The sequence below is a fragment of the Pectinophora gossypiella genome, chromosome 3, assembly GCF_024362695.1.
Source record: "Pectinophora gossypiella chromosome 3, ilPecGoss1.1, whole genome shotgun sequence".
In the NCBI taxonomy this organism is placed as follows: Eukaryota; Metazoa; Arthropoda; class Insecta; order Lepidoptera; family Gelechiidae; genus Pectinophora; species Pectinophora gossypiella.
Genome location: NC_065406.1, coordinates 8,511,218 through 8,530,454, shown reverse-complemented (window position 1 = coordinate 8,530,454; position 19,237 = coordinate 8,511,218). Strand labels below are relative to the sequence as shown.

The 19,237-nt window shown below is 37.6% G+C and overlaps 1 protein-coding gene across 1 annotated transcript; it reads left to right on the top strand.

Annotated features, from left to right (window-relative positions):
• The first annotated feature begins 513 nt into the window (after positions 1-513).
• Positions 514-19,034, top strand: LOC126382286 (uncharacterized). The gene is made up of 13 exons (XM_050032103.1): positions 514-786; positions 1,800-1,928; positions 2,943-3,091; positions 7,496-7,757; positions 8,074-8,286; positions 8,669-8,905; positions 9,355-9,540; positions 11,528-11,665; positions 13,711-13,815; positions 14,259-14,513; positions 14,634-14,856; positions 15,256-15,473; positions 15,780-19,034. The coding sequence occupies exons 1-13, from the start codon at positions 514-516 to the stop codon at positions 19,032-19,034; spliced, it is 5,643 nt and encodes a 1,880-aa protein (XP_049888060.1).
• The last annotated feature ends 203 nt before the right edge of the window (positions 19,035-19,237 follow it).

Sequence of the window (19,237 nt, the reverse complement as noted above, 5' to 3'; positions counted from 1 at the left end):
GTTAAAGTGGCTGTAGTCTTGGGTTGTCCTGAAAAGATATAGTAGAAGCTGGGTACTTGAAGTCTTGACTCTACGTGAAATTACATAATCTCATCAAAGAAAACGTCACGAGATTAGGATATTTTGATACCTACATGAATAAGTGTCGATTCATTATTAAAATTGTAATAGTTGATCAAATATATGCTTTAGTTATCTACATTACACATGCGCATGGCTTACAAATAAAGCTACCATTACATTGCATTAGGAGGTAATAATCATAAAACTATTCATGATTACATTACTGTAAGTAGGTATACGATACAGACGCCAACTACAACTTTTTTAATAGTTGTGTGCCATAACAAGGGCGACTGATGACTAATACTACTTTAGACCAGGCTCAGGCTATATGTTCATTAAAATGTGAACAACATAAAACATCGTACAGGGAAGCGAATACAGCTTTTTTCTCTGTAACGAGTACGAGAGTGTGGTTGGTGCCTTAGACTAAAATAGCTTGAACGTGACATGAGTAGATCGCAACCGCTTTTTGCGGCGGCGGGTTGTCAGGACGGCGGTGTCCGGCAGTGCCGGCGCCGGCGCAGCTCCGCGCTGACACGGAGCTCGGCTAAAAATAGTGGCAGCATTGGAGCTAATGCTGGCTATACTTGGAAGGCTGGGACCGTTAGCGGCGGGAACCGGCTGGTGGCGCCGGCGCCTCGGCGGTTGGCCCGCCCCGGCCCGCGGTGTATCGACCCTTCTCTTTGGCTTTTTATCTTCGGCCCAATAGATACATACACTGTACGCAAGCGTGGACTACTACTAATATTTATTTCAAATTATGTGCAAATATATAAAATCATAGACTCCAGACAGTTTTAAATTGATTAAGTACTTTAAAAAGTAAATAGATATTTGGTTCTTATCAGTCTTCCTTATCTTTTCTTTTGCTGCTTCTAATGTTCTAACATTTATTTGAGGAAATATGCCAGATTTACACGTAAAGAACAATTGTAGTTGGATTACATGCGGGAAAAATATTTGTTACTTACTGTTAATTATGAGGTTACTATAATCTATAGGTAAATTTACGTATTTATGGTCTTCAGCCAGTGAGAAAGACGACGAGAAAATTCTACCGACATCGAATGTCATTGTCAAGAAAAAACTTATAAAAAATGATATCAAAATTCCTTCCTTCGTAGTTTGTGAAATTGATAACGTGTAACAAAAAAATTTACTTGTGTAATATTCCATTCAAGGTCAATGAAGATGTTCTTTTATATAGATCTCATTGATAAGCACTGATAAAAATAATTATTTGTTTGGTTGTATGTGTTCACATGACGTATATAACAATAGCAAGGAGAACGTGGGTATGATGGAGGTATTTACTTATATAAATTATTATAATATCATTTTCGCGTCATACTTAGTAGACGGATGCGATTTTACCTTTATATCCAGGGGAAAAGAGCTCTAACTGTAACTCTATTATGAGATATCACAAATTGTTTCTTCTGATATGCCCCACCGGGATTCGATACCGGGACCGTGTGCCCAGCGCTCAAATACTGGACCACGGACACCGTTAAATGAATTATGTACAAGTGTGAGGAACCAATCATAAGCAGTGAGCACACCTATTCGTGTTTTCATGTCTCTTTTCGTCGTCAAAATCAAGAGCCGCTGCAAATCCTCTTCCGTTTGGGGTTTGGAGATAGAGTAATAATAAATATCCTTTATCGCTCCTTTCCTAATCATAATTGGGGAATAATAACAGAACAATTAAGTACAAAAATATTTTTACCCAGGGTCGGAGCCAGAAAGAAACTGAACAAGCATATAAGTCTACGCTTCCAGTTAAAGATACTTCAATGAGTACACTCATAATTTGGAATATCAATAAAGCTCTCGAAAAAAATCCAAAGATTGAGTTGCAGGTAAGGTTAAGTAATGAGTTATTTTATTCCTAGCATAGGCAAGGTAAGTAATTGTGGTTCGCTAATCTAGCCTTTACGTTTCGTTTCGTTTATAAATTATTTCAGATTTCGCTTCCCTTTTGGACTGAAAATGTTCCAATTTTTTTTTGATTATTACACCATCCTGAGCATGTATAAAGTAAAAATGAAGGATATCGTGAGATCTTTGTAAAAGGAAAGCGATAACTTCTGCCGTTATAGGTATTTTAAGCTTTTAAATATGACTGGTAATGTATGTGAGAGCTAAGGCGTGTGCCGGCGCCGCGCGGGCGCAATGCATGTTAGGCGCCACATGACTTGATGAGAACGTAACATGGATTCTGCCAATGACGCGATTCAGTTATATATTAATTACTTTAAGGAAACTATAACGCGTAATGATTAGCTATTACCCTGCAATAAGTGAAGTACCCGACGAAAGAAAAAAATAGTAATAGAGTAAAAAATAATTTTGAGCTTACATTTTACTTTATGGAACCCAGTATGAAATGATAATAAAATATGTTGCATAGACCCTTAAGCGCAATCTATTTTAGGAATCGCTGATCTAGAGGATGAAGCGTACTCCCAACACATAAGTGGTCAAGACTTCCCTACCCCGAACTGAACTCAGACTGGTTTAGAGTTTTATTGTTAATAGGGGGAACAGCATACGCCTTTTTTGAATCACCTATTGACTTCTACCGGTTGAGCTCCTCAGCTTTCCCCATTTATCCAGCCAAGTATTTATGCTTTATGAGACATATACATTCCACTGCTGGCCACAGGCCAGCGAGTATACTCCGCCACGTTGCTCCACTCCTCTGATGCACAGAATCATCTTACTTTTTCGGACGATCAGGTGATTCAACCCTGCAATGTTCTTATTAAACAAAGGACAGTCTCACAAAGTGATTTCGACAATGTCCCCATTGGGAATGGAAAAAAACTACAGTAAATGACGTAAAAAGAAACAAATTGAATGTTATGTGACAGTCGGCGCTAAAGACGACGGAGGCGAGCCTGGAGCGCGACTCGCTGGACGTGCTGGCCATCGTGTCGCAGCGGCCTGAGGAGCGCCACCTGTCGTGTGCGCTGCTCGCCTGGCAGCAGCTCGGTCACATCCACGCCGACAGCCTATGCCGGTACTAACCAACCTTTATTTAAAGCAGACCCCGGACAGAGAAATATTTGGAGATATTTGAAAGAATTAATCGACTGAAATCGGATAACCTCGACACCCAGGTCACTCCATACAAAAATCTCACTATTACCGTGCCATAGACTAAAAAGTAAGCCTCAGTGAGGTAAATCTGGCTACGAATTGGTGCGAAGCGGTTACCGTTCTGTACGTAGTTATTCTTTATTCCATGGTAAATGACGTCGGTACCGCACCCCGCACATACAAAACACCTTGTTTTACACAGACACTACATTGACGTTATCGTACACGCGCATCTGTGTGTGTGACGTCTGACGCCCATACGATTGAAGACTAAAAGACCGCGGGGGGTGAGGTAAACCTAGCTCAGCCGCTGGTGGGGAGCGAAGAGTTGCCGTACTATAAGTAGTATTATTACTTATTCTGTTTTAAACCTAATTATAATATATCTCCCTCCTTTTTACTTTGCATTAATCACATTCATAATAGAAAAAAATAGTTCTTATGTATAGCGAACTTTTTTATATATTTTTGATCAGGATCTGCCTATGGATAAGCCCATGGTACAAGCCCAGGATTTCTACAATTGGCTTCGATGAGGCACACTTTTAAATAATATCGTCACTGGAAAGGCAAAATTACGTAAGCGCCAAAATAGGTATTTTGGGTTTTTTATATATTCGGAATCAGCGTTTCATTCTGCGTCGATCTGTCTGGGTAGCATTGCGATACGAGCACTTTTTTGGCGCTTACGTAAATTTGAAAATAGTTGACTTTTTTCAATTCCAGTTTCTTAAACGACAAGATTTTGGTGTTTTTTTCGTGACTGCTGTATAAGTAATATTGTGGTCCTATATAATAACTACATATTAACTTTAAGTAAATTTGGCATTCTATAGTTTGAAAAGTATAATTCTATTAGTAATTTTGGACTACTGAAAATAAAAAATAGACTATGTATAAGTCATTTTTATTTACAGCTTTTAAAATAAGTAAGGCGTATAAGAAAAAAATGTCTTAGCATGTTTATGCAGTGAATGGCGTATAAGTAATTTTGACTTACAGTATTTAGAATAAGTAAGGCGTGTACGTAAATTTGCCTTCGCATTTTTATGCTGTTATTAAGCAAGTTTGTGGGCTAGCAGTAAGTTTCCCAGGAAGTTATTTTTTAACAATAGATCTAAAAGTAAAACTATTTTAGAATTGATTTTATAATTTATTAGCGACCCGGCTTCGCTCGGATGCAATGCTGAGGAAAAATGAAATTATTTACGACATCACATTAAAATCCTCAAAAATAACAGTATTTCTACACTATTTATTGGATGTTATTATACATACCTATAAACTTTCCTCTTGAATCACTCTATCTACTAAAGAAAATTGCATCAAAATCCGTTGCGCAATTTTAAAGATTTAAGCGTACATAGGGATATAGGGACAGAAAAAGCGACTTTGTTATACTTTTTAAGTTCTGTCGTTTGCATATTTAGCGCCAATTTTGAATTGAGAACTCAAAATTAAAATTTGTTGGAATTTCGAATATCAAAACAATTGAAAGCATTATGATTAATGCAATTGTTTAGTCACAGCGTTGGTTTGAATCTGTCAGGTCACGTCCGAAAATGAATCTTACAAAGAAAAATTTTCTATAACTTTCGAAGAGGCCTACTGCGACTTCAGTGTTTCAAACAGTTAAAATCTCTATTCCACGATGAAGTGCCATGTCTGCGAGCCATCGAACGGTGGTATTTAGAATTCGAGCGTGGACATCCGCATTCACTGAAGATAATATCGTTGCTGTGAGATAACTAATCCTCAAAAATCGTCATGTGACATACCGAGAATAGAGGCGTTATTAGGCATTTCAGGGACAACCATTTAAACGATATTGAATGAGGCACTTGGTGTGAGAAAACTAGTTTGCCGTTGCATCCCGCATTTTCTGACGATCATAAGGTAGCCCGCGTCAGATGGTGTAAGAAAACTCTTCAGAGGTTCAACCGAGGAGAGTCAAATCACGTGTACGACATCATCAGTGGTGATGAATCTTGGATTTATGCTATTATCCTGATTCCAAACAACAATCCACAGTTTGGGTCTTCCAAAACGAGTCAAAGTTGTTCGCTCTCGAAGCACTTCAAAGAAGATGGTGGCTACCTTCGTGGAGAAAATCGGTCATGTTGCGACAATTGCACTTGAAGATCATAGGACGGTTAATGCAGATTGGTATACCACAATTTGTTTACCACAAGTCATCGCCGAACTTCGAAAATCTAACCCAAAGCGACGCATGATGATGCGCAGGAGTGCAGGATGCTGCACCATGACAACGCAAGCTCACACACCGCTCGTCAAACGATTATTTGAAGCAGGAAAACGTAGAAATTCTTGACCATCCTCCATACAGTCCTGACCTAAGCTCCAATGATTTCTTTACATTTCCTAAAATTAAAAAAGAAACTCTTCGCGGTCAAAGGTTCCAGTGCGGTGAAGAAGCGGCCAACGCTTTCAAGTCAGCCATTTTGAACACTTCTACTTTGGAGTGGAATAAATGTTAAATAACACCTGGTTCGAGCGAATGGAAAAGTGTATTAAACTTCGTGGTAAATACTCTTAAAAACAATAAGGGGAATTATTGAGGAATTAAAAAGACTTGACCCTTCCAGAGACTTGACTCGACTTAGAGCCACGTATGCTTGTCCTAATTCAAACAATTTTGAGCCCAAATATACTACTGCATGGTCGACTGTGCTGCCCTGCATATGTTATGTTATGTTAGTGGGCTCTGTTTTCCGCATTTAGACTCTAAGGTGGCCCATTATGCGTGTAATTGTTGACTACGTAAGCCAACCTATCTCCTTCCAGAAGCTCAGAAGCCTCCTGGGGATTTCACAGGCTTCGCGGAGCGACCCCACCCAGCGATCCACTGTGCTGCCCTGCATATTATGGACGGTGGATGACAATGACAAAATTAAGGGCAACATCATTCTTTCAGTCATTTTGTAATATCGTCCATCTTGGATTTGAAATTTTGACATAATGACAGTATTCTACTAGTGTAGTCCTATCTTTGATACCCATATTGAGGGGGTTGTGGAAAAATATGTACCTAGTCCGCTATTTTGGAACGGCGGCCATCTTGGATTTTAAATTTTGACATAATCACAGTATTCTACTTGTGTAGCTATTTCATTTGATACCCATATTGAGGGGGTTTGGAAAAATATGTAATCCCCCATTATGTACCGGCTGCCATCTTAGATTTATAATGTTATTGATTTTATTATAAATATTGTATTGACATCGGAATTAAAGGTGCGTACCAAATTTCAGATCAATCTGACAACAGGAAGGTACTTAAATTGCAATATCTAATTTTGATACAAATATACCGTACGGGTTTAGCTAAATAAAACCGTTTAACCCTTTCACGGACAGAGACCATGGGTCATTGGTGGTTCATAATAGGTAGTATGGCACCTTGGAATTGGAACGTCCGTATACGTTCTGTCTTTGAAAGTGTTAAAAAGAAACTTTTACAAACAGATAACGGGTTGTACGCTATTATTTATATTTTATGAAACTTTATTTCTGGCACTTCAGTATTTTAATAGCCATTTTTATAAATCAATTGAAGTAATAAGTAGTTTAAGGAGGTATTAAGAATAATTATTTGTCTCTTACGTCTTTTTACCCATGTAAGATATTACAAAAACTTACTTTAAAGAATTTTTGGTGAACTGACATAATCAATCGATCACTTTTTAGGCAATTTTTACATAATGAGAGCAGATGTGTAAAAGTCGTTACAGTAACTTTTACTCCGCTAACATTACAGTATTATTATATTTAAAGAAATATTGTCGTTCTCGTATGCATTGTCTTAAGAGCTGTAAGTAATTTTGCTTCCAAATAATATTTTAACCAGATGGCGGTTAAGTAAATTTGCTTTACTGTAAACTGAAGTCATTTTTACGTAAGCGCCACTATATCCTAAAATAGCAATCCAACAGTTATAATATGTATTGCTGGACATAGAAAATTAAAAAACAATGTAACCTTACCTTGACATCATCTAAATTGGATAATTGGGTAAAAAGTTATGATAAAAAAACGAAAAAATGAAACTTTAAACGGCTTTTTCTCGAAATGGCCTTTTGGCGCTTACGTAATTTTGCCTTTCCAGTGACGATATATATAATATACCTAAGTATATATAGTGCAGCAATGTTGTTGACTCTAGCGGTTTTCTTTCCCGAGATGTCATTTAAATGATTAGCTACCATACCTATTTTTTAGTTGAGGATAAAAAAGCAGTAGGTATACGTAAGGTTGCATTGAAAGTTCCGAAAGTTGTGTGTAAGCCACATCTTTGAATTGACAGATTCGTGGAGGCGCAAATGAAGAAGGATCAAGCGGCTGGACAGACGAAAGTGCCACCAATTGTACCCTCAGCAGCTCCCTCCTATGGGGGAGAGTATGTCTCTCAGATGGAATCAGATTTCAGTAAAGAATTAAGTGCCGTGAGCTCTGTAGCCACGCCTAAGGTTGGACCCGTGCTCAGACTACCTGCGGAGCCGAAGATTGTCATGCGTTTAGACTCCCAGAAACAACCTGTAAAGGATATTAAAAAGAAAATTGAAGAGGTATGCACTTGTCGATACTATAAGTAGGTATCGCCTGTCATATTATATGACATGCCCAATATGCTGTCGGTATAAAAGGACATTTGTGGGGTCTGCACGGCCACCGCGCCGCTGCGCTTCACACGAATTATATTTAGGGCTTCCACCAATAGACGCAGCGAATACCATCTACGTAGATAGACATCGTACAGCTATTGGTGTAAGACCTCGATATACTTGGCGACGCTATTGCCGTTCAGATCCTGCGGGAACTTCTTATCTATTACGTAGAACTGATTACTTTTAAGAGTAAAGTAATTATTAATTCGGTTAACAGGCGTGTTGTCTCGAGAGCGGTTGCGTGGAGAGGCTAGCCAAGTTGGATGCTCAGACAAAGGAGCTGCGGGGACGTCTCGCCAAGCTGGCTCGTCGCGAGGCCGATCGTGTCGAGCTGCTAGAGAGGGCAGAGGCAGCCTGGCGGGACCTCGAGATAGGGTACATGAAGCGTCTCAGGGATGTCACGGATAAAGAAGGAGATTTAGACAGACAAGTAAGACTAATTTGAATTCAGATCATATCGTAGGTTTTCACTTTTTAAAGCACATAAAAGCGATCTTGAAAAATTAGATTCTGATGTGATTTCCTCCAACAAAACCTCTATTTTTTTCAAATAATTTCAATCGAGGTAAAAATTCAGACCACAGTTCTTATCTAAGTATATTACGAGGTGTTGTTAACAAAAAATAACAAAAACACAAGGCGCTTGCGTGATTTCTATTATAAGGTGACGATATGCTGAATGTTAAGATCTAGGTGTAACGACTTAAGATATATTGGAAAGTATTCGACAGAAGACACGCTTGCCTTCCTTAAAGTCTCCTTAAATAAATATTTTCCAAACAAAATAACTATTTCATTATTTAAAATTTTAGAAAGGCTACTTGTTGGACGATCGCAACGACCACAAGGACTACTGTGCAAGGCTTGTGGCGGTGTTAAAGCCTCGCGGGGATGCAGCGGAGAAGATGCGTGAGCAGTTGAGGAGTCTGGAGACAACGGTGTGCGAGCGGGCTTGTGAGCGAATGAGACAGATAGAACTGTCTGCGGCCGAGGACGCCGCGCTGGCTGACGCCCAGTGCAAGGCCACTCAGCTCGACCGCGATCTTCAGGTACTATATCACTAGTGTGTAGAGGTAGGTACATCTCCCAGTTATCTTCTTCAATCGTGTGGGTTGTGGCGTGGATTACCAACCCCATCAATCCTGGTGTCAGGATTATTATTGAGCCCCAGATCTCCCAGGTATGATATGATATTACCTACTTAACTCTAGGGAGCCGAGTCGGTAGTTGACTATAGGTATTCACTCTAATCTTAGGAATTAAATGTGAAAATAGTTCGATGTGAAACAAGGCTGGGGACGCAGTTCCTTTGAAGCCGAAATAAATTATTTGAAATACTTAAGTCTTGACAGCTGATAGGTATGAATGGAAAAGGAATACATACTCAGGTACCAGTATCACGCCGCCGGCGCCGGTCTGATCTCTATCAATAGGAGTTAAATGTAGCATTTTTAGATACACATTGTTATGGCACATGATAGATATTTCTTGCCCGAAGTTCAAGGAGGAGCAAGCCCGTCGAAAGCGGTCAGCGTTGGAGAGTGACTTGGAGTCAGCCCGCGGGCTCACGTATGAAGCTGACCGCACTCTCCGTTCAGAACTGAACGGTCTCAAACAGCAAATAAAACAAGTTTCCAAGGAACTACTTGGTGAAGAAAACGGCATAGAGAAGACTAAGAAAGAGGTACGTTGAACTTATTATCGTAGTCTACAGAAAGTGCACTTATTAACGGCTGAGCCAAAAATTGGACATGGAACATTACCTTTCTTTTCATATTATGAATTATGCAAATATCACCCGAGTAAATACTATAATATCTCAAGTCAAAATACGCATCTGCATCTAAGATACAGATCATACATATACTTTAAAACGTATCTACGTTGTGTAAACTGTCTTATCTCTAACATAAATTCGTCATATTGCAAACTAAACTTTTTGGCAGCCATGATATAAAGAGAAACACAACCGTTGGTTGTGCCAACTTGTGTTAAAGTAGATAGAAATACAGGTTGTTTTCACAGTATCGACATGTCAATGTTTCAGTTGGATAAATCTGGTGTCAACCGGCAGTTACAACCACTATTGACTCAATATATTTAGCTCGACACACCTTATGTTGGCAACGAACGATAGTATACACAGCCGTGTAAACTTAACAATGCAATGGCAACGAATATAATACATAGTGGTTTTGTAGTAATTTGCCATATTTTAAAAGTAGACTGAATGTATTTATATTTACTTAAAAATATATAACAGCCTCCGTGGTCTAGTGGTTAGAGCGGTTTGGAGGCCTGGGTTCGATTCCCGATGGGAACATTGTCGAAAACTTTGTGAGACTGTCTTTTGTTTGGTAACGACTTTACAGGCTTGAATCACCTGATTGTCTGAAAAAATAAGATGATTCCGTGCTTCGGAGGGCACGCTAAGCTGTTGGTCCCGGCTATTAGCCGTAAAAACACCTCCACCAACCCGCAGTGGAGCAGCGTGGTCGAGTATGCTCCAAATTCCCTCCGATTGATTGTGCCGGTTGATTGTGGGACGCATATAGGCTGTTTTATGTTAAACATAATATATTACTATAGCTTTGTTAAAATATCAATATTTCACAATGCAATACACCTGTGGAGTGCGAAACAGAGCACTAGTTGGTATCTATTCGATAAGATATGAATATAACGAAAATAAAATGTGTAACGAATATTACTTATAGTCTCATAGATGAGTTGCGGCAAACATTAACGCCTTATGAACTAACACAAGCATTGCCTTGTGAAGTCGTTACATTGATAGTCAGGCGCTAGCATTTTTTTTTATAAAAAATAATATGTTGCGTGGATCATATATCTAGCTTAGGCTCCCTCAACCAAGTCTCTGCCGCATCCGTCACACAATGCAGCTGGACTATGCCACTCGGGAAGCAGTGTAGAGGGCACTCGTTCACTTTGTGAGATAGGGTTTTTTGATCCGGGTGACCACATTCACAGTATGGCGACTCCTTTAAGCCCCATAAATAATAACTACGTGCATTGTTAAGATATTATTGATATGTTTTAATGGAAAGTACCTATATTGACACTGGGTGAAGGCTACCAAACCATCTTAAATACGTATAGTTAGGAATTTTACTTGATTTATGATTACCTACCTAAAACAAGATGAAATGACGTGCAAAGTAATCCAAGTCGGACTTTAGGCTACAATGTATTCTTAAGTTATAAGAAGAAATTATATTTTGTTGTTATAAATAAATTTCAGGACTGACCATTGAACTTGGCACCCATTTAGATCTCACTTCTTTTGCCGTTGAAGTCAACAACAAAGATATAGGTATATCATAATATTGAACTTGGCTCTCATTTCACATTTATGATTTTGATGGTCTAATCTAATCTAGCCTACAAGATCTCACTGCTGGGCAAAGGCCTCCCCTTCCTTTTTAAATATTTCGCGGCTTTTTTGTTTTTGATGGTATATAATAATTCCCCACTGCCCTATTTTTCCCTAAAAAAGTAGCATGAAAAATGCTGCACTGACAAGAGCGTGGCTCTTAAATTGATGATGAAATTAATAATAATTTTTAATAAGTATCTAATAATAGTAACATGTAACAACGATGGAAATTGACTATGATTTGATCGATTGTTCTGTTCTTCTCTTTGTCTAGTTGGCAGAGTTCCAGCAAGAGAAACGAGAGCTGGTGGAAGATTTGGAGGGTTGCCAGAAGGTGTGCGACGCGAACATGCAGAAGAAGGTGGAGGAATTGAAAACGAAGAGAAAGAAGCTGCAAGAACTAAAGGATAAGGTTAGTGGTTTTATATGGTCCCTATTATATGGAATACCCGTAAGCAGACAGTGAGATAATTCACGCCCTATATCCCTATCATGACATAAGACCTCACTTGATAAGATAATGACGAATGGTATTAAGTCCAATACGAAATGATTCGTCAGTGTCCGTTTCTGTTTATTTGGTTAATTTATACCTATACGTTCAAAATAACTATTAGATATTGTGTGACGTCTGACACCATACGATTCAAGTGTAAACTAAAACCTAAAGTAAACCTAGCTCAGACGCTGTTGAGGAGCGGAGAGTTGCCGTTCTATACGTAGTATTATTCCTTATTAATAATATTAAAAAAAAATAATTAAAAAAGTTTATTTACTTAGGTAAAATCTACGACACACATATACATTTACAACATTAAAATATACACACATTAACATTAATATTTAGTATTCTAGTTGTTTAGTAGTGTTTATTCTATTTAGCTGTGTGTACTAATGAAATAGTAACCCTATAATGATATGACACATACTAACTGAAAGCTAGTGTAGCTTGTGGAGATGTAGGTACGTATAGTGTCTTTCACGCAGTTGGAGCTGACATAAAGTCGTTTAAAACGACTTTATAGCTTTGAGCTGGACAAAAGCCTTTTCTTTACAACCACGCGAGTGAAGAAGAGTGTTTTTTCAAGTTTCAAGTATTGTTTGTTGATTGTAGAGTAATGGGTTTTTAAGTGGGATATAGAATTAAAAAGGATATTTTATTTATTACTCCTTTTAATTTCTCCTTTTTTACAAAAAATGCACCTTTACAATCCGACCCCAATCATCATAGGTAAACCCCTTTTAAATTCATACCATAAACAACCAAATCCTCATTCATTGGCCCCGATTCCTGCAGACACCGCCTAATTTTATTTAAAGTTATATCCGTCATTTTCATATCCGTCGAAAAGGAAAGGGACGGATGATTCACAGCTCTTAATTTTAGGAAGAATGAGTGAATGAATGAATAACCCGGGCGAATCAAAAGGTACGTCGCTGGTATGCAATCCGTTTGACGTGCTGTCTACTTAACTGTGTCGGGTTATTAACGGATGTAAAATTTTTAGACGGTTGGTTTAGATTTGTGCTTAAAATTGACGTGTGTTCCATAAATTTTATGCTTGTCGATTACCCGTCCCTTTCCTTTTCGGCGGATAAGAAAATGACAGATATAACTTAAAATAAAATTAGATGGTATTTACAGGAATTAGCACCATTATCTTTCTATAGTATTATCTCTTACTTTCTTTTGAATGTTACGTTCCATTCTACTCACTTTCCTAGATTTATTTATATACGTAGAAACTCATACGCGCAATGACCTAGTAAAGTGAGCAACGTAATTATTAGTCGGTATATAGAACCACCATAAGATGGATGTAATGAACTAAAGAAAGACAAAAATATTTCGTAATTTGTAATAACACTACACCAGGTAGGACCCTTACTAAGGTTGACCATTGTAGTAAACGAACAACCTACCATTACTATTCTATGAAACCGTCATCAAAATCGGTCTAATAAAAAGTACAAATAATATTTTTCTTAAATAAGCGGCTCGGTTGGGGTCATTAGGGATTACGGGCTTGCGTGTATGTTTGTAATATGATATCGGTTTTTTAAGACTAAAATAAGCATTCATAGGCACAGGCTTCCCCTCAATCAACCGGAGGGGATATGGAGCGTACTCCACCATGCTGCTCCATTGCGGGTTGTCGGGAGGTTTTTGTACACCTAAATAACCGTGGCCAAAGGCGACTTAGCTGTTTAGTTTCATCGTTTTATAATTATGAATTTACAAACTGTGTTATACTTACAACAAAAGTGTTTGGGCAGAAGGCAAGTGGGAAACCACTGCTTTATTTTTTCCTAAAAAAGTAGCATAGAGAAATGCTACACCGACAAGAGCGTGACTCTTCAATTGGTGTGTGCGTATGTGTTATACTTACGTATAGCACTACAATTATATTATTCAAAATTCATACATAACCTAATATTATGATAACATTATTGTAGGTCGTGGACTGTAAGTGTAAGTTGCCGATGGATGTGGCAGTGGAAGTGAAGCGCACTCCCTCGCTTGCAGCGCTCTGTCAGTGCAGGCCTGAGGACAAAGCATTGGTAATTACCACATATATTAGAATTCGAAATACTTATCGAAGTTATGCTGTTGTTGGACTCATTCTGCTGATTGCTGTTACCGGGTGAGAGCCCTCAGCGCTCTCCATTTGACCGGCCAAGTAGTAAATGCCATTTGCGGGAAATCTACAAAAAATCACGTCAAAAGAAGCTGATTAAGTATTTCGGAATATGTTTCTTCAAAATATATTTAATTAAAAGAAACGTAGTGAGTGGAATTCTACTTACCGTGGTATCTGCCTACACCAACGGGAAATAGCCTGATTTATGTAATAATATAAACGGATCTACTTTTTATATTCATTTAATATTTTGCTGAATAAACGACAATTCGATAGGATCATAGTCACATCGATGAGTGACAAATAGTAAAAAAAAATACCTATATGATCAGCAACGATTAAAGTAAACGCTTTGTCCTCTAGGATTCATGTTCCTGCACATCATTCAGAAGCAGACTCCTATCGGACTTGCTGTCGGACTTGTTTGGGGGTCTTCAGGGTGAGCTGGGCAGCACTGGCTCCAAGATGCCCTGCCAACTGCTCAAGTGTCTGGAGGACCGTCACAACTGGGACCGCGCCTCTATCGTCAAGTCCAATCTGCGCGCTTTCTTTGCTAAACTGCTGGTCGGCGAACTGGACATTGCTATCGCTACTTCTATTGAGAAATACCATGCTAAGGTACTTGTTTCTGGCTCTATGTGTCCAATTGTAGTGGCCCTTTCAATAGCAAAGGCGGTTCCAATATTTAAGAATAAGAATAACTTACATACATAATAATAACTTAATATATTCCTTCAGTGGGTTGGCGCTTCGTGTGCGGATATTGCAAGGCCAATTCCAGACGTAGGTGGTTCAGAACATGAAGGGTGGGAGGGTCGTGCTCTCGAGTACAAAGCGAAGAGGATGGCTGCTCGAATGGCAGAGCAGATGTTTAAAGAGCGAGCCGAAGAGATAATGCAGCGCGCTAAAGACGTCGTCGCCATGGGACCACCTCCGTGCGACTGTAAACCACCGAGTACGGGTAAGTTTTATCCGGCCAAAGCAGCAAATACCATCTGAAATAAATCTACGTCACGTCGAAAAAAGTCAATCAATCAATCAGTCAATCAATAATACTTTATTGCACAACAACATATACAAAGGACATAAACATACGAATAAAACATAAGCACAATAGGCGGCCTTATTGCTAAAAAAAAGTCTGCAGTTTTATCATAATAAAAACAGCCTATAACGTTCTCAGTCACACGGAGGGCCACCTCCGGTTGAAGATCGGCTCTATATGTGTGTGTATGATCCGCAGTGTGTGTTCATGGGTTTGAAGCTGCCTCCACCATTGCATTTTGCTGCAGCATTTTTGTTACAGAGCGCATAAAATTTTGCTATGCTTTATTTCTTAAATGACTATTTTATATTTTAGCCATTATGACATGTCTCGTCGAGCCACCTTTTGGTGGACGGCACGCGGAGGAACCTGAAAAGGACAATAAAAAGAAACCTGTGAGACCAACGCCTCCCCTAGCGCATCAAAAATGTACTCTTGGTACTACAGGCGGTACCGGACACATCGCACATGCGATACATCGCACAATCAATGATGTTTCCCAACTCAGAGCTCAGGTTGAAGATCTAAAGAAGGTCAGTAAAGCTTTCAATTCAAGTTCAACATTAGTCTTTCCATTTTACGATAGGATCAAAAATTTTAATTTTTAATACCTATTAAAAAATAGATATTTTATTAAAGTTTAATGTATATTTATTACACTTAGTTTTAATTAATATTATTTTTATTTATAGGTTACAATAAAAAAGGAAGATTTAAATATAATGCAAAAGAAGATCGCTAAAATGGTTCAACGTGTATCGGTTAGTATGAAATATGAGTGAAAAATATGTTGATTTATTATTTTCATGTATTCACTGAACTGAGACTTCACTTTTTAGGAACCTGACAGTTTGGAAGTACTTCACCCAACTAAATGCGTACCCGTTGAATCAACAAACAAAAAAGAAAATGAGTGTCACAAGCCGGTATCTGCAGGTTCAAAACCAAAAAAGGTGACACCTGTTATCAAGAAAAGACCAAGTCTTAATGAGGCCCTAATTAAACCACCAGGAAAACCTTCAAAAAGATTTGGTCGTCAATATGCTGTCAATCTTTGTTTATGTGGCATGAAGGGTATTAAAGACAAAAATGATAATCCTAAAGAAGAAGTTAAAGGAATATCCCAAATGCCTAGCATAAGACAAAGCAAACCGATTTCACAAATGCTTTCTCAAGAAGACAAGGCAGCAAAAAATAGTCAATCAACCGCAAAAAACATTTGCGGAAGTCAATGCGCTTGTTTCAATAAAATACCGTCGATCTCATCTTTTGATGAGCTGTTAGAAACCCTAGCTAAATGGAAGTGTGACTTAGGCAATGATTACATCGAAAGTAAAAATGATAATGTTTTGACGGCTTATAATTATATTAAAAGTGCAAGTGATAAAATTTCTTTCAAAGTCAACCATGCCAGTAAACTTCTTTCTCAATCATCCAATAAAACACCAAACAAAAGTTCAAAAGTGCCTGAAGTTAACTTAAATACTATTACGAAGGAAACAGAATGCACCTCACATCCGACTCAGAAAGAAGGATATAATTTTGGTCGCATTTTAACCACAAATACTGAATCTGAATATATGGGAGCAGTTAATTTAGAAAAGAGTAATGAAAATTTTTGCAAATGCATTATTGATGGTGAAACCAATATTATTGATAAAACAAAAACCGACGAGAAGAACCCAATCGCACCAGTTAAATATACAGTTCCTTGTAAATGTGATGATCATCACACATATACCAAAAATATGGACACACAAAATAAAGAGGTAAGACAAGATATAAAAAAGCAAATTATCAGTAAAACTGACATGAATCATATTTTAGCTGATGCTGATTATGTGATGGAAACACAGACTCTTAGTAATGGGATGAGAAAAGTAGTATTAGAAGATTTTTCTGGGAATATGAATAAAAAGAGAGATAGAGCAGTGAGTTCAATTAAAATAATTAATAAGAAAGATGAATACCATGAACAGCCAGCAACTGTTCCAAATGCAAGTCAAATAATAAAAACACCAGAATGCGATTGCGGTTACCAAATAAAATTTTTAGGCGTCACTTTGGCTAATAATGCTTCCAATAAAAAAATAACAAATACTCCGAAGGACAGCGTGAATATTACGTATATGCCAAAACTTGACAAGGATTGCATAACTAAGGTTGATTGCCCACTTGATATATTCCCCCACAATTTATTACATAATTCTGATTCATTCAAAAGTAACGTGAATGACAATAACAAAATAATTGGTGATCATCAACTTAAGTGTCATTGTAAAGTTAACATGGAAGAACTTAAAGCCCTTTTTAGTAATAATCTTCATAAAAACATCGGAGACTCAAACCAAGACAAAGCTTTGGATACTAGAAGTTTCATACAAGAAGTCACTGAAAAGCAAGATGATTGCGTTTGTTGTGTTAATAACTTAGTTGAAGATTGGAATGATTTGGAAGTTAATACATTTCATTTATTGGAAGAACATTTGAAAAGTAAGTTAGAGGAATTCAAAGAAAGTTGTGACCACCCCTCTTGTGTCCATCCTAATGAAGAAGGTAAACTTTTTACTAAAATTCTTCATAAAATAAAACAAACTATAACTGAAAGTACTGATAAAGTTCTGTGTAAGTGTTCTGAAGAGACTCCAAGTGAAGGTAGTTGGCAGAGAGCGTACGGGTTACTACAAGAGTATTTAAAAACGAAAATACATCGTGTTCAATGCACCTGTAATTCTCCTAAACAGACGGAAGATGATATTGTACCAGAGCTTACTAACAAAGTATGCAATTTAATTGAGAACGATTTCCAGCGTCTAAAAGACATGTGCAAATGTAAAAATACAGAGAAAATAATGACAAAAAGTAGTAATCTCAACGAATCAAATTTGTTTCTAATGCCAGAAAAAGATACTAATGAAAATATTTTTAACAGCCCTTCTCACAATAATGTGAAAGGTAACAAACTAACTTTAATATCAAATATAGCTATTTTAAAAACACAAAATACGTCAGCTCAAGTTATACCTAAATTAGAAAATAAATCATGTGATGCTATAGGAGATCATGTGAAGAAAACAGTTGAAACACAGAATACTGAAACCTTTCATGAATTTAAACATTGTGTATGTTGTAATTTATCTAGCAAAGAAAAAGATATTATAAATCAGAGCACACAGTATTCTAAAACTAATCAGGATTTTAATATTCAACATACTGATTCTTTATTATATCAAGTATTGGGCGGCAATAATTTACTGCAAGATATTGAAAAAACTGAACAAACAAAAGATGATATAAGTATAAAAACATTCGATAATGATACTAATTTAGATAAAACCACAACATTGCCTTTAATAGGGTACACCGTAGACTGTTCGTGTAATCAATGTCTAGGTTCTTGTGTTTGTACTAAGTCCATGGTCCAAGAAAACAATGTGGCAATAGATAACCTATGGAAAACTTACACAAACTTTAAAACAGGGAACCAAAATGAGACATATCCCTATATCATGGATAATATTTACAAAAAAGATGTTGAAGGTAGTGTAAACAAAATTCCTGAATACATATTGACTGAGTACACTGAATTTAGGAATCAAACGTCTGTTTTTCCTGCATTATGTAACGTAACTACTAGCGCTCAAGACATAGGGTCAATTGCTTTAAAAGTTTCTAAAGAAGACGTCGGTGCACCGCCTACTTACCATACCAGTACGAATACGGTAGTGGCGTTAGATGACGAATCTAATTCGATATCAGATGTTATGACTGAGGAAGCAGCTGAGTGGTTTGAATGTGCGTCGCAGGCTGGTTACGAAACAATGAGGTCGAGGTCGACGCATACACCAAAAAATTTATATGGATCTAAAAGCGATACAGTCGTTGAACGCTTATCAGATCGCGGTACAACTGTTGACCGCATAATAGAGCCTTCCGAGTTGCTTCATGAAGGTTGTGGGTGTAGTCTAGTTCCTGTATGTCACGTGAAAATGTTAGTGGAAAATATTGAAAACAAATTATTTAATTCCGAGTGTACGTGTGATGCAATGAGTGCAGAAGTTTGTCCAGTACATTCTCGACGATTCATAGTTTAAAAATAGACTGTCTAAATTAATTTAGGCGATAATGATTTCAGAATTGTCGATTTGTTTTCTATATTTTCTTTTTTTACATTTGTTTTCATAGATACGAAAGGTTGTTACAAAAACAACTTGATTATATCAGTCTTGCTGTCAAACATGTTATATTTTACAGGGCAAGTATATCGACAAGTTAATCTAGGCATCAGATTGTAAAT

Excerpts from the sequence above, each read along its gene's own strand:
- LOC126382286 (XM_050032103.1), top strand. The coding sequence starts at position 514 with ATGAGTAGATCGCAACCGCTTTTTGCGGCGGCGGGTTGTCAGGACGGC. Across the intron at positions 11,666-13,710 it reads TGCAAGAACTAAAGGATAAG|GTCGTGGACTGTAAGTGTAA; the intron begins GTTAGTGGTTTT and ends ACATTATTGTAG. Across the intron at positions 13,816-14,258 it reads GGCCTGAGGACAAAGCATTG|GATTCATGTTCCTGCACATC; the intron begins GTAATTACCACA and ends TTTGTCCTCTAG.